At 39.8% G+C, this 16,061-nt stretch overlaps 1 protein-coding gene across 3 annotated transcripts in view; it reads right to left on the bottom strand.

Annotated features, from left to right (window-relative positions):
- ZNF521 (zinc finger protein 521) overlaps window positions 1–16,061 on the bottom strand; it is a 307,436-nt gene that overhangs the window by 13,470 nt on the left and 277,905 nt on the right. For all 3 annotated transcript variants that reach the window (XR_001006888.1, XM_011988057.1, XM_011988056.1), the window contains one exon: window positions 13,808–13,923. Coding sequence is in view for 2 of the 3 variants with exons in the window: in XM_011988057.1 (XP_011843447.1) it covers window positions 13,808–13,923 (116 nt within the window). In the remaining variant the exon portion in view is untranslated. The remainder of the gene's footprint in view (window positions 1–13,807; window positions 13,924–16,061) is intronic.

Raw genomic sequence — 16,061 nt, 5'->3', positions numbered from 1 at the left:
ATAACACTGAAAATCATTCAAAGCGGTTTGGCCAGCCCAGTCACATGCAGACATACATCTGGCAGCACATAAATGAACGCTATTCAATGTTCCTTGCCTGGTCTGCAGAGGGGATTGATTCTGAACACACCACTATTACAGTTCCCATTTACTTGGGTATATATTTCAGACTCACCTAAGTTGTTGAAAAACTAATGGAAGAAAAAATTTCTTCCCCTTAACCCTGGCACTCAAGAAAGAAAACAATAATAAGGGTTAAGTGGAAACAGTCTACTGAACCCACGCACCGCGCAGGAGAAAAGTTATTGTCACATCCTAAAGCATACGCTTTAAAGGAAACTTCTTTTTCTCCCCTTCATCAGAGTCATAGAAACGCTACAGAAAAATGACTTCAGGCTAGCTTCCTAAGCTACAATGCAGTGTGTGTCAGAACACACATCATTTCATGCTGAACTGTCAGCATATTTCTCAAAATCATTTTTTTTGGAATGCAATGAAAAGACAATCTGGAAGCCTGTATAAAAACTCCAAGCCTCCGAGAAAGTATGTGTCACCCACAAGTTAAACTAGGCATCGTGATCTTGAGAGATCCCAGTAATGAACCACTCCTTTCCTGCTCAGTTTCTCATCACCTTAGTGAGCACAAACCTGTGCTAAGATTTTGCTTCAGAGAATACAGTGAGCGTTCAAAAACCTTGAAAATGGTAATCCGTGGATGAATAAGAGGAAATGGCCTTAGGGTAAGTAAAAGGTGAATCTCTCCAAGGGTTATAAAAGAAAAAGGCTGTTTATCCCAGTTGTTTTTCAGAATTTTGGAGTGGGATTCTTGCTGTTGGCTGGAAGAAAGACCTGTTAAAGGGTGCTCAGACCAGGCTGACCGGAGACCAGTTCCACGCAGTGGATGTGAAGCTTAAAGTTGTCACCAAAAACCGCAGGATGATAGGAGTCATATTCTTCTTAGGGTAAACAAATATTGAAATGAATTATCTCTTATCCTTATGCAATTGTTCTATAGTGCTGGAAGCTTTTTATATCCAAATAATGCAATACATTGGTGAAGGTAAGTTTGTGTTCTTTTTTCTCTCCATGAATACAATAGGGCTAATCAGATGGAATGAATGAGCCAATTCACTTACGGGCAGCCTTTATTATATAATAAAATATGGATTATTGATCTTGTGGAGTTGGCAATGCATGATGCAAATTCAGTGAAGAAACCTTCAAAACTGGAATTTGAGGCTATTTGTATTGATGCTTGAATCTACTTAGAACTATTTTCACTTTTGAAAAACCATAAAAATAAAACAACACTAAAACTAATTAAACCCGGTGTTCCAAAAAAGGACCAAAAAAAGTTAACACAGAGGCCTGGGATGGAAGGCTGGGATGGCCCTCTTATAGGGTAAAATCCCTTGTCGTATTCCAATGGAGGGAGAGGAAACAGGCAGGCTCTTTGGGCCTGTCTGTGGAGTAGTGAGTACAAACTTATTTGCTAGACCCAAATGTACTGCCCAGGAAACTTGCTACAAATCCAACCCAGCCCTGTAATAAGAGGCAGTGTATTGTTGTGGCTCTCGCACTTGTGAGGCATACTTGTTTAACATACAACACTGGGCTGTCCTAGCAAAATCCTTTCATCTCTTATCTCTTAAAAAATGCAATCATCAGCCCGGGTTAGGAGGCAGCTCTGAAGACATGGGTCACATGGCCAGAAAAGCCTACACAGCAGACACTGAGGGGAAGAAAGAAAGTGAGCTACGATATTCAACGCGTATTTACACACCTCCGTCTGCCTTCCCGTTCCCCTTACAAATCTGCCCCAAGATACGATGGCACGCTGATTGCTATTTGTGCTCTGCAACGAAGTCCAGGCCAGACTGTCTCCTGTATTCCTTATAAACTTCTCCCATCTCTTCCCTACAGGGCAAGCACGCCCTTCCTTTTGACAGAGTTCACGTCCTCTCTACCTTTTTATAGGTCACATCCGCGTGGCCCCCACACAGCAGCACAACACAAACATGTGCCTTTCTCCTCTATTTTCTTTTTAAGACTAAAAACAGGCTCTGTGTTTTGGTAGGCATCCCTCCAAAGCATAGGTGAGCGTCCATGCGGGATGTTTCCGAAAACGACGCCAATGAAAGGGAGGAATGAGCGATGCTAAACAATGCCGCACCAAAGTTGCAGACTGTTCGGCTACAGTCCAGAAAATGAATCCAATTTTTCATTCTGTCATTATAAATATTTCATTGCAAATGGTACTGATTTTCTGCAACTGTGGTTAAGCAGAGGGCCTCTGTGTGAATATTTAAGAAAAAAAAAAAAAAAGGAGGAAGACAACGAAGAAGAGGGAGGGGGGAATTAAAGGTTAGCAACCAATTAATTTCTCACTTGAAATGTAAAAGATTCTGGGAGAAATTCAACAGTGATGTAGTGTGTGACTCAAAGAAGAAGAAGAAAAAAAACATTTACTCTGCTCTTCTTCTGACAGTTTCTCATAAAATATCTGCAGTCCATCTATCTTTTAGTACTCCGGGCTCCTCTGGAGAGCAGAAAATGGTGGTTTAAAGCTCACTTCAGTGCCAGTCTGCGGGAGATTGCTTTCCACAGGACCCCCGCTGATGGAGGCCTAGGGGAAGAGGCCCAGGAGTTATTCAATCAGCCCGAGACTCTGGGGCGGCTGGGGGTCCTTTGAGGGCTGATTATAAAGCTGCCCTCCTGTTGCCTGCCTCGGAACAGAACGAAATGAGCAGCCTCTTGCTGCGCAGATTCTGCAAGAAGGAATTTCACCTGTCATGGAGTTTGTCAGAATTTCAGGATTTATCTTGGTGCAAAATTAATAAAATACCAACCAGGATTTCAGGCTGACTACTCAGCTGTGTCATCTCAAAGTGATCTTTCACCCAAGAAAACCTGGACAGTGAGCACAGCCATTCTTGCCCTACTTTTCCTTTGGAGGAGGAACGAGACGATGTGACTAATGCCACCCAAACATCAGATTGAGACCGTGAGCCAATGACACGCGAGGCGGAATTACGCGTGGGTGCCGCTGTCTTAATGCATGACCTCTCACCCCGCCGCTGCAGTTCGAAAGCCTCTTTGGAATAAGTGGAGTCTAAGGCATAAAAAGGCGATTTCTGCAGCTTATAACACAGTAGGTCCCCTATGGCATCACATCTGTTAAATGCATACACTGGTATTTCAGACCCGGATTTGATTTATCTTTTAAAAGGAGTACTAACAATGGAGTATGGCAAGAACACATACTATGAAACGTTGCAAATTAATCTTGGGTCGGCTATGAACAAGGTGCAGTTTCATCCTTTGTTTCAGCACACGCCCTCCGCATGTCCCATCACCTTCTGGGCTCCCAGCAGAAAGTGGGAGGGCAGAGGGCGGGGGAGGCGGGAGAGAACACAAGGGGATAGGACAGAGTGGGAACAAACCACCTATTTCTGTGACCCTCTGCCAGCTCTGGGCTGCAACACTTTGGCCATCTTGGCTTCTTTCACTTTAGACTGTAGCTTGCATCACACAAATCACCACTGCTCTTTTAAGTGAAGTTCTGTACAACCCAGGGGTTTGATCATTTTGAACTGAGACTTGGGTAGCTCCAAGGCAATTAGCTCTGGTCCTCAGAGTGGGTGGCATCGCATGGCAGATGGGGCCAGCATGTGGGGTCTGGATTGGCATTCATGCCACTGGCTGGCCCAGGCCAATGGACAGAGTGGGCAAGCAGTTCTCCGGACCTTGGTCTCACTCAAGTTTGACTTCCAGGACACTAAACTCAGGTTCAGCACAGGGTCAGTTTGGGTTGCGATGCACACCTTGTTTTGTGTCCCTGGCCTCCATCCACACTCAGGCCATGGGTACCTCCATCCACACTCAGGCCATGGTACTAATCGATGATTAGCAGCACAGCCTCGGCTCTCAGAGTCAGCGATGGGTTTAAGGCATTGCTGCTTCTCTAATTTCCAATCGACATTTTCTAAATGAGACAATAAACAATGCTGTAATGCATTCTCCCCAGCTCTTCCCCTAGTTAAATGACAATTCTGCTTTGGAGAACCACCTTTACAATTCAGTAGCAGTCTGACAATACTAACACCAAGAGATCTCAGGAAAAAGTAACAGAGAGGGTGAAAGAGAGGAGAGAGCTAGGAAGTGAGCGCACAGATGGTGGGGGGGATGCAGGGTGCTCTCAGCAGGCTTCAGTGGAGATGTATTAACTCCTCAGAGGGATAAGGGCTTCCCACCAGTACTGTCATGAATTATAACTGAGTATGGGAGTGAAGCCTTGGTGTCTGTCTCACAGCAAATATACTGTTCCATTTTCCTGCACAATCACCTTTCACCCTTATAAACTCAAAGCACAGCAAAGCACACTGCTGATATTTAATGGTATCACAGTAGCCTTTTATATGTCTAGAAGGCACACAAGCTTAGCAGATGTGCCCAGTGGTGTAAGTCAGACAATTAGAAAATTAAGTTTTGGCAAAGTGAAAAAGGAAATCTTTTATGAGCGCTTTGGGTTTCCAGTGAAGGACGGTCTTCTGCCAGCCAGGAGCTGCTGTCAATGCAGGGGCAGGGATCACACAGAAAAGAAGCTGCCCTCCCAGACATGGAGGGGCCCAAGGAAAAAGCTCCACTTTTGCAAACTTGGCCCTCCTATGGGAAAGCAGTTCCTGGCCAGTTAGTTTCCACTCACTCATTCAATGAAGTTATCAATGAAGGAGACCTGTTATTTTAGGCAGTTTAAAATTTCACCACTATTAAAGGACTCGTTTACCCTGCCTTTCACTCCCGTTTAAAGCCTCGGAGTTGCTGTTCTAAATGACAGCACCGCAAGCACAGCTTTTAAGCACTATTCATCTCGCCGCCACATCTCCGGCTTTTACAGAACACTACTCTCTCTCTCCAATAAGGGGAACTTACTCCTTCATAGCTGCAGGGCAGAGCCTGTTCCAAGCTGTAGATTCGCTGCAAATATAACAATAAAGGATACAAATGTGAATTCCTCTTAAAATACACGTTTGGCTCTGAAGCTGCCTGGCCTTAGCAAACTCGATCAAGAGCAGCCTATCAATCTTTCTCCAAATGCACAGCAGCAGCTCATTTCACCCGGCTGTCCGAGGGATCGCCACATTGATGGATCAGGAAGACGCCGAAATGGATTCTTTGCTCATTTCGGGGGATTTATAGTGGAAGCCCATGATTACTATCTTTCTTATCCTAATTGTCACGACAGCTGGATATGGAAGTGGTATTTCCCCATAGTTAGAGGAAAGTCTGTAAACATAAAGGGTCTATTCTTGCCACTTTGTCTCTACTAATGTGAGGAAACTGATCCATGTGTGGTGCAAACATCTAAAACAGAAACATGTGGCAATTCCATGTGCCTCTCTAGATTGCAGAATGTTTTGGAAATTTGGATTTCCGGATCTCTCCAAAGGATCCAACTACAAAGACGCTGGGACAAGAGCTCTGTCTTTACGAGACAGTCACATGCAGTCTGTCCTTCCTAATGGAGGCAGATCTTCCGGTGCTACGGCAGCAGGCTGTCTTGGCGACACGGAAGATGGCAGGGCCAGCAGAGCCCAGCCAAAGCAGAATGTGGCAGAGGTGATGAACATTTCCAGGGGGTGGGAGGGAGGGGGCTGCAGAACTGGCCACAGTGCTCTTCAGTACACCCTGGCTGGATGCTCCATAAAGCCGCACTGATGGCAGTTCGGAGATGGCCATCTGTCGTCAACTCTGGGCCAGACAAAAAAATAATGTAATGGCAGCTCGCTAACAACAGGGCTGTGTGAGGAGGGAACGAGTCCTAGAATGAAGAGGTGGTGCTCCCTCTTTTAATAGCAAAAACCAGTCATCAATATGAACATCAAGAAATTAATGGATGGAGAATTTTTAAAAACTGAGCTGGAGTGCTGTAGAAACAATTCAAATGCAAATAAAGTGGTTTTAGCTTATTGCAATTACCTCTGTTGCCCTTACTTCAGTCATATTAACCACTTGATTCTTGAAAATTTGACTACCAGGACACATGGTGAAGCAGGAAGGGCCAAATTTAGAAAAAGGTGAGCCCAGGTTGTGCCTCCAAACATGCACACACAGATTAGGCATTTATTGGTACAAAATGGGTAATTGAAAATGCATTTACTCATTTAGTCCAAATGAGTTCATTGTGATAATCGTGCTTATCTTTCTGTATGCTTGCTTAATTTCTAGATGCAATTTTATTAAAAAGCCAAATAAAACGATCTTACCTTTAGACGCATTATGAATGCTATACAACTGCAACCTCCCTCCTTTGCTTAACAAAAACTCTTATCTTTTTGCTACTGCATAGATGATGGGGGGGGGGTGGTGGAAGGGAGAGAGAGGAGAATAACAAACTGAGGTTAGCTTAGCCATGTCCTGTTCGTGTCCTACGTGATTAACTTTCTGCCTTCAATGGTAAGGCCAATCAATCCTGATTGAATTATCCAATATTAACAGCTGAAAGTGATCAAAACTAATGGTGAAAACATAGCACCAATCAATAAATCAATGCAAATGATTCGGTTCCTGGAGATCCGATCAAATAAAAGAGATAGGTCAATTTAACCACTGAGCAAATTAAGTGGAAGTTGCTGTAGCACCAATTTACTTCCAAAGCCCTGCAGGCCCACAAGGCAAAGAAATGAGGTGATGTACAAAACGGACCAGTTCCAGAGCCACGTGCTCATTTGACACAATTTATACTCCTGTGCATTTTGATGTCCTTGGGATGTGCTTAAGGGCTGCGATTTCAGCCCCAAGAACAAGAGATACACAGGGGCACAGTGGATCTAAGGATGTAAAGAGCAAAGGAATGAGGCCCAGACCCTCCAGGAAGGGGTGGGAATTACAATCCTCCACACTGACTTTCCTCCAAACTGATCAGTATAGGACCCAGATCTGCCAGATCTAGACATGGTGATGGGCAAATATTTCCAACCCAGGGGTCCCAGCAGAACAACACATGATAAGAGGCAAGACAGAACAGGGTTTTGAGTTTTATAGTTTGTGTGGGGATGATAAAAGAAATTTTGGCCTGGTGTGGTGGCTCACGCCTGTAATCCTAGCATTTTGGGAGGCCAAGGAGGGTAGATTGCCTGAGCTCAGGAGTTTGAGACCAGCCTGGGCAACACAGTGAAACCCCATCTCTACTAAAATACACACAAAAAAATTAGCTGGGGGTGGCAGTGTGAACCTGTAATCCCAGTTACTTGGGAGGCTAAGGCAGGAGAATTGCTTGAACCCAGGAGGCAGAGGTTGCAGTGAGCCAAGATGGCACCATTGCACTCCAGCCTGGGCAACCAGGCAAGAGTTTGTCTCAAAAATAAATAAATAAATAAATAAAACATTAAAAAATAAATAAATAAATAATTTAAGCTCTGTAGGAAATAAAAAGTAAGCCCTTGAAAAATACAAAAAAGTGAGAAAATGGGGATGAGGGTTACTTCTTCTCGATGTGCTGTGAATACACACCCTTTCATTCCTCTTGTTTACAAAAGAGGATTTCAGCCTCGCTTGGAGGAAAATATGAAAAAATAAGCTAAAACAAACTTTTTTCCAAACTACACTCCGATTCTTCTACCTTGTCTTTCGTGGAGGGGTAAAGTAAAACCATTTGTCTTAGCCACACCTCCGTAACTGGATGAAAGGCAGGGGAGTATATTAGCCTGGAATACATTTCTGGAAGCAAGTATACATGTTTCGTTTTGTAGTTAGAGGTTAAAAATCAAAACAAAGCCCAAGACTCCTAACCACTTGAAAAGGATGAATGTTTACAAATCAGAATTTTCACCTGGAAACTGATTAACATGAAATTTTGCAATGAGGTATGACTCACTGCCAAATTATTCCAGTAAGCTAGAACAGAGAACTCAGGAAAGTTCTGGTATGTCTTAGATAGAGATTTTATTTTCAAATAATGATGAATCTGGATTTTGTTCACTTAGGTCAGGACTAGGAAAGCAGCAAGAAGGTCACAGAGCCAACGTTCAGTGAGTGTCTATTATGTTCTCTGAATTCCATAACCATCCATCCAAGCCAGCAGGGGTGCCTCCCACCTGATTCTCCCAGCTGGAGAAGAAACATGTTTTCTTGGAAGATTTATAACAATTGATTACATATTACCTCATATAGTAGCTATTTCTTTGCCTATCTTCTCTTTCCTAGTAGATTGTAAATATATGCCTAATTATTTTAAGTATGCCATAAAGTGTCTGGCATCATGGTGAATTTAAAAAGATGGAATTATATATATTATATATGTGTATATATTATATGTGTATATATAATATATGTGTATATATTATATGTGTATATATTACATATGTATATATGTGTATATATAATATATGTGTATATATTATATGTGTATATATTACATATGTATATATGTGTATATATAATATATATGTGTGTATGCGTGTGTGTGTGTGTGTATATATATATTTTTCTTGAGACAAGGTCTCTCTCTCTCTTTCTCTCTCTGTCACTCAGGCTGGAGTGCAGTGGTGCAATCATGGCTCACTGCAGCCTCAACCTCCCCAGGCTCAGGTGATCCTCCCACCTCAGCCTCCTGAGTACCTGGGACCACAGGCACCTCAACTTGGGTAATTTTTTTTTTTGGTAGAGATGAGGCTTTCACCATGTTGTCCAAGCTGGTCTCAATCTCTTGGGTTCAAGTGATCCGCCTGCCTCAGCCTCTCGAAGTGTTGGGATTACAGGCATGAGCCACTGTGCCTGGCCTATAAGTATTTTTAATAAGTATATTTTCTTAATAATGGCACGGGGACTATAGCAGTATGTAATATAGCCTTTGTAATTCTGACTATTAACAAGGACTCCTAAATGCCTCATCAAGCATTATTTAATTATTTGAGACAGATTTTGTGTTATACTCACTGAAAAGCTAATTTAGGATCAGTAGCTAAGTTAGCAAGTGACCCAGCAAGCCACTCAATGGGGACAATTCAATGCTGTATTGTTGTCTTATACGTCCCATCCCATATGCAGGAATTCATTTTTCCTTCAGTAATATGACCATAAAACTCAAGCACCAGTTAAACTGTGGTGTGAAAATATGCATCAGAATCAGGTGATTTGGTGGAAAAGTGATTGAGAAGAAAATCAAACAGTTACAGTGACAATTACACATTTAAACCTTAGAGATTTCTGAAAGTCTCAGTGTATCCCTCAAATGTCAAATTACTACTGTACTTTGAATGTAGGAAACATTGCACTCATGACTTAATGAAGGGAAGGGCTGGGTATTAAGATAATCTTTGATTCAAAAGGAATTGAAATACTAGAATTTCAGAGCCTAAAGTTCAACTAGACCAATTTCTTCCACCCACACTGCAGGAATTCCCTCAATCTTCATTAAATTTATAACAAGAGGGCTGACAGAATTTTCTATGTGGACACGTTGGGAGAGAGGATGATTTGATCATTGCCATCCAATAGTAGCTTTTCTGGAGGCACCAATTAAACAGCAATTAGTGTACTGAAAGAATGTGGCCTATTCAACAGGATTTTTACAAACACCACTTGCTCACACCTGCATAAACCACTTTGGATACAAATATGCATTGTAGGATATTATTCTTGGACCATACCATCCTCTCTCAAAGCAGCTTCCTTAGGTTCTGCTGAAAAATTTTGAGGTCTATTAGGAAAACATGTGAAACATTGAACACATTCATTCACTTAAAAAATAATAAAATGTTCATTGAGTTGAAATAATGGACTCTTATTCCAAAGCACATCTCCTCTCCTGGCAGCATGCTAGGTGGCCTTTGAAGTGTATTAGAATTTCTTGCAAAAATGGAGGGAAACTCTACCAAAAGAGAAAGGTTATATCTTGCTACCAATTATATTATATTTTTATGTGTGTATATATGTATAATGATATAATTTTATATTATATACATCATATAAAATTCCAGTCCAGACATATATCTGGACTGGAATGCAGAACTCTTGGTCAGCAAGGTTGATGGGTTGTGTGATGAACAGAACTCCTACACTGGCAAAAAGTGTGACTCAGATTAAATGTTTCATAGAAATAAGGGCTTCATCTGGCCTAAATCTAAAAGGACTTGTGGTTTGTGACATTCAAAGGATGGTGCCTGAGTGCTTGATCTCCTGAAGATGAACAGTGTATAATGAATTATCCACATTCTGACTGGTTTTGTAGGCAGTGCAAATGAAGGAAACACACCACTATATATATGTGTACATACATAGTATATGTCCACACATAGTGTATATACACACAAGTACACATACTTATACATCCCCATATACATATATATGTGTGTGTGTGTGTGTGTGTGTGTGTGTGTGTGTATGGTGGCAGGTAATTTTCACGAACATTCCTTCATATATATGTGTGTATATATATACATATATATGAATTTCATACCTAACAAAGCTCTATTCACAAAAAATTCTTCATATTTTCAACTGGGTATAAAGTGAAAGAAATGTAAATTATGTATTATGGTCATGAAATCATTTATGTACATTTAAAAGATATCCATAGTGATGCTGATGGTCAATTCCAGAATGCTTAGCCTAAACTTAACCTATTATTCTCACCTTGATAGAAAAGCCAAATAAATTGTATGCTTTAAAATCTCTAATACGATTGCAGTTCTTAGACATTTAGTTTTATAGTCTCTTGTGAAAAGTCCTTCTTATTTCTTAACTTTGGTGGCATAAAAAAGTAGATGAGTTCAAGTGGTTTAAAATTTACATTTATGTTGCACACCAAGGCATGCACTACAGTGGGCTGATAAAATGGCTTCATTTTTCTACTCTCTTGTTATTTTGGTTATAGATCCTATTTTCTATTGTCACCCGAATTTTAGAAAATTTTTTTCACTTGTCCTAGGAAAATAACAAAATGTTTCATGGTTTTTGTACACTTACCATCCCATTTTCTATACAGCAAATACAATAAATCAATATTTCAAAATTACATTAATTCCATCCTGCACTGGTATAAATGCGATTTGGGTAATGAAAGCAAACGCACAGGACCACGAATTTTATAAAATATAAAAATAAAAACACTTTCAAAACTAGAAAGTCAAGTTAACTCTGATCCATTTTTCTTAATGTGTTGAAACTACAACCACTGATATTATTGAGGATTTCAGAAAATAGACCCACATAGAGATTCCGATAACTACGAATTATAGCTTTGTGAAATATTGACTGTGTAGTCAATATCTCATCTCAGATTCATAATCATTATCACATACTCACCATAAATACTGTTCTTATCTAGGGAATGATTCACATATTAAACCTGAGTATTTGCATCAAGAGCAAATATATATAATTTCGAGTTGTGGGATTGGAAATATAAGGCTCACAGTTTTGGATTACAGAGTAAGTCTCTGTTTGGCCCAGATCACAATTTGAATGAGTGAGTCAGAAATGTTTTGGCAGATGTTTGACTAAAAAGGTCACAAATACTCAAAAAGAATTGTGTGTTCTGCACTAAAATTTCTATGCCAGTGGTTCTCAAAGGGTGGTCCAGGGACTTCTGTGGTCTCCTAAACACTTTCGAGAGGTCTGTAAGGTCAAACTATTTTCACAATAATATTAGACGTTATTTGCCCCTTACACTCTCATTATCTCAAGAGGGTACAGTGAAGTTTTCTAGAGGCTGCCTAACATGTGATGACATCATCTCTCTGACAGCTAATAGAATGTGTGCTTGCATTCCTGTATTTAATAGATTTCTCCATTTTGATTTTTAATATGGAAAATGATAGTAACTCACAAAAACCAAAGCCCCTGTGGTCCTCAATAATTTCTAAGAATGTAAAGGCATCCCGAGATCAAGGAGTTTGTGACTGGTCTATGCTAATTGTAGAAAAGGGTGACTACTATATGTTCCACATAGAATAAAACCCGAAAATACATCATCATAAAGGAAACCTGGAATCTTGAAGGATGTGATTAATTGCTTCATTTTGTCTGCTCTACAATGGGGCAGAGGCCACTGCTACCATAGTGTTGAATTCTTTTAATGAAAGACATTGAAGGTACCGCCAGGTGAGAATCTACTCATACAGTACAAAAGTGGAAGTTTGTTGCAAACATTTTTGTTTTCAAGAACACTAGATAGGAATCAGTCTCTACAGAAACTCTACAGCTTTGATTTTAAATGATTACTTAATTCTGCCTCACAGTTTACATACTAATTAACAGTATTACTAAGTGTTTTGGCCAAATCCTTTATAGATTCACAAAACTGAAATGACTTATGCTTTCATACCTATGCAATAAAAATGTAGTATTTTTTCAAACAGAAATTTAGATTATTTTAATGAGATGTATTTTTAAACAATAGTCTGACTTGGCCTACCTTCTATATTCAATTCAGGAACAGATGTGACAGAATAGCATTTTTAGAAGTGATACAAGGTAAGACAGTAACTTTAATTTGGATCTACTGACACATTATGTCAACTAAATGGGCTCACCCATTCTTCCTTATATTTTGTATTTCATCTCCTTAACTTATTATTTGTTCACTTTTAGAATGATAACTGAGAAGATAAACTGCACATTCCTTATTTTGACACATAACTCACATAAATCTCATTTCATCAGAGCCCAAGGAAGCACAAAGTTGCCCCAGGACCCACTGTGGGATGGAAGACTGAGGAATGGGTGGGCTCCAAGTCCCTCAGTCTTGCCGTTCCCAGGTCAACCAGATCAGCTCTTTATTTGGTTCAGGGATTCAACGTGAAAATTAACTGCAACCCTCATTTTAGGCTAAATACCTGTGTTGTTAATAGTAATACTCATAATAACAGAATAATTTTCAGTTCGACTCTATTCTCCTCCATGGGAACCAACAAGATCGAACAAAAAGCATGTTACTTTCAGATCATTTCATCAGAAAAATAAGGATAAGACATTATACTCATTTTCAAGGTGAAGTAATATTAAAAATAAGTTATTTTTCTTTTATAATAAGTGATATTTCTGGAATAGAATCTAGGTCTCTGACTCATTTTTTTAAAACTACCAGTCTATAGCTAAGAATAATAAGAATAACCAAATCTTCCTATGTTTATATCTTATATCCGTACCCATCATTTCATTTTCACTGTCTAACAGCCTGTAAGCGTGATGTTTATTTATTCATATCTGAGGTTCAGAGGACTTACAGACCAAGATTAGTCACACATTAATCAAGTGGACCACTCAAGGCTAGATTCAATGTCTTTGGGTGCAAAATTTTCAACTATAAGGCTTTGGTTAAGTAATACTTATTCTATTCCATTAAATGGAAGATATACATACTGGACAAGAGTAGATTTCTTTCTTTTCTTCCTCTCTCCCTTCCAATTTTAAGCCCCTCAGGACAACAATAACCTGGACATCCACCCAGCTTGGAGCCCAGTGGGAACAGAACATGAATAAAACAGGGTTTGGGAGAATGAGTCATGACAAGCGAGGTGAATGATCCCACAGTCCAATAAACCTGACCCCTAAGTCTATCACACTGGGTCAGAAGGTCCAATTATAGGTCTGTTCTAGTTCTTTTTATGATTGACAGCAGCCAGAGGCAAAATTACTTTGGGTGTCTATTAATCCAGGCTCTAATTTTCCCTTTGCCCCAATACACACAAAGCATCATGGTGGCCCAGGGTGAGTGAGACTGTGAATCCAGATTTAAAATGCCCCTGTTTCCTATAAGAATAGCAACTGAGTTCAATCCCGGTCCTCTTCATGAGGACATTACCTGCAGCTCTGTTTGGAAGAAAAACTTCTGTGGACATTGTGTACAGTCATAGATCTTGTCTTCTTGTCCATGGGCAGAGAAAATATGCTGCTGCAACTTGTTTGCTTGAACAAATACTGAAATGATAAAAGAACGGTGAACTTGGGTTATTTTGTTTCCGAAATGCCCTCAGTCAATGACTCTGCGTGAACACAGCAGGCTGGACCGCACGCCTCCCAGGTGTGACTTACTGCTGGAGACCTGGGGAGAGCTGAGTCACATTCGCTCATGGTTGGGTCTCTGGCTTTTGTTAAGATGCACTCTACAGAGCACCTAATTCAACCCAAACAGCTCCAAAGTAAAGGTTTATGGAGGCCCTGCTCCCTATAAATCTTTAAAAAATAAAGCCGAAAACTGTCAAATGCATAGCTCTGTCTCAACAGAAATGACTCCTATTTCTCAGCAACCCACAGGTTAAGAAATCATAGATGCCAAAACCCTGTTTATTGTGTTTGCCTAAAGTTATAGCTAGCAAACAGTTCTCTATTTAAATGTGTTAATGCTAAAAATCATATCCCACAGCTACTCTGGGGCACTGTCTATAAATGTGAAACAGAATGGCAGGTAAATTCTCTTTGGATACTTTAAGATCAACTCAGCCTACACACTGAATGCAAGGGTTTCAATAATATAAACATGTTCAATTTTAATGACTACAAAACAAGGCCCTAAGACTGTGTAACAGTTTACCTAGGAGACATACTATTAATAATTAAATTGTATATGCCAGAGGCAGTGTTTGGGTTGGCAGAACTGACTTCTGATGGATGCCTGGTGCACTGTGACCTAAAAAAGTTTGCATCTACAATATTAATCTGTATAGGCAGGGAAAGGATTTATTAAAGATGTTGGCATTTGACTTTGACTCCACTCTAATCATTAAAATTATTCTAATTGCCAGCCAACCTAAAATATTAGAATATTGTTCTTGTGAGTCATACATTTTAATCACATTTCTCATTACCTTAAAAAAAACTGCTCAGATTTCCTTTCCCACCTAACACACTTTATATTGGAAGGGTTTTAAAAAAATTGTTATTTCTAAATTACTTCAAGATACACTAAAACAATTCAGGTCTGTCTGCAGAGAAAATGCAGACTGTGTACAATTACTGCATTTTTGTCTCTTTATCCATATCAACAAGAAGAAATGAGGTTTTTACACAGATTTGCAGCTAATCTGCATATAACTCAATACATTTTATGAGGCTTCTGGCTACAACATGAAAGACCTATTTTATTAGGGGTCTTAGTTGTGAGGTGACCTATGACCCAGTCCTCCTTTATGAAGACTTACAAGCTTTTATAAAGAATCCAGACTCTTGACTCATTGTATCTTAAGATATATACTACTGATGGTAAACCATAGCAGTATATATTTTTAAGTATAAACCTGGAAGAATAAAAAGAGTTCCAAAAGAAGGATCAAGAGTGGCTGATGGAAGTATTGAATGAAGGAGTCAAACAGGCAACTGTTGAAGGCAGAGTCATCAACGTACCAGGTAGTAATTGTGCTAACTGTGCAATGAACATGGCCCCTCTCCTTTTATTTTATCACAGAACAGAAATCTATAGGCTGAGTTCAGTGAAGGTAAATAATCAATGCTTGGAATTTTGCTCTGCAAACAAAGAAGTGAATTTTGAGAGAAGGATATATTCCCCCTCCTCCAACAAATAAAAAGGCAACATAGCTTGAGGGGCTTAACCACTGAGTCTAAAACACATGCAAAATAATCACAGAGGATTTTCTAAAATAACTTTGTCATTGTTAGGGGAATACCAGAAATGTGTGTGATCATATTTCAACCCCCAAGGGCTTCAAATGAAAGTTCCAGATTTACTTTTTTTTTTTCCTGCTAAAAACTGTAATGCTATCATATTTGTTAAAAAGTTTCTTCTTAAAAGTGTAAATGGAGATCAACTTCTACTCTAAAAATCCAATTTCATAGGCAATAAATGCCTCATCTAATCTGTTTTCTATGTCAGAGAATTTGGGGTGAGTTTTAACAGTATCTTTTTATTTCTGGTGGAGAATGTTATGAAATTCTCCATGTTTAAGTAGCAGACACGTGCTGACAACAAGGCTGCACTTTCAGCTGAACATCTTGTGATTAAAAAGCAGCTCTGTGCAGGGAGCCTTACCCTTGGTAACCTTTAACATCGAGAGAAAAATAAAAAGTGAACACAACATGTATGTAGTTTTCCAAATGGAAAA

Source organism: Mandrillus leucophaeus, unplaced genomic scaffold (assembly GCF_000951045.1).
Source record: "Mandrillus leucophaeus isolate KB7577 unplaced genomic scaffold, Mleu.le_1.0 Scaffold322, whole genome shotgun sequence".
NCBI classification, from domain to species: domain Eukaryota; kingdom Metazoa; phylum Chordata; class Mammalia; order Primates; family Cercopithecidae; genus Mandrillus; species Mandrillus leucophaeus.
Note: the sequence above shows the minus strand (reverse complement) of the source record. Positions and strands in the feature narration are given on the sequence as shown.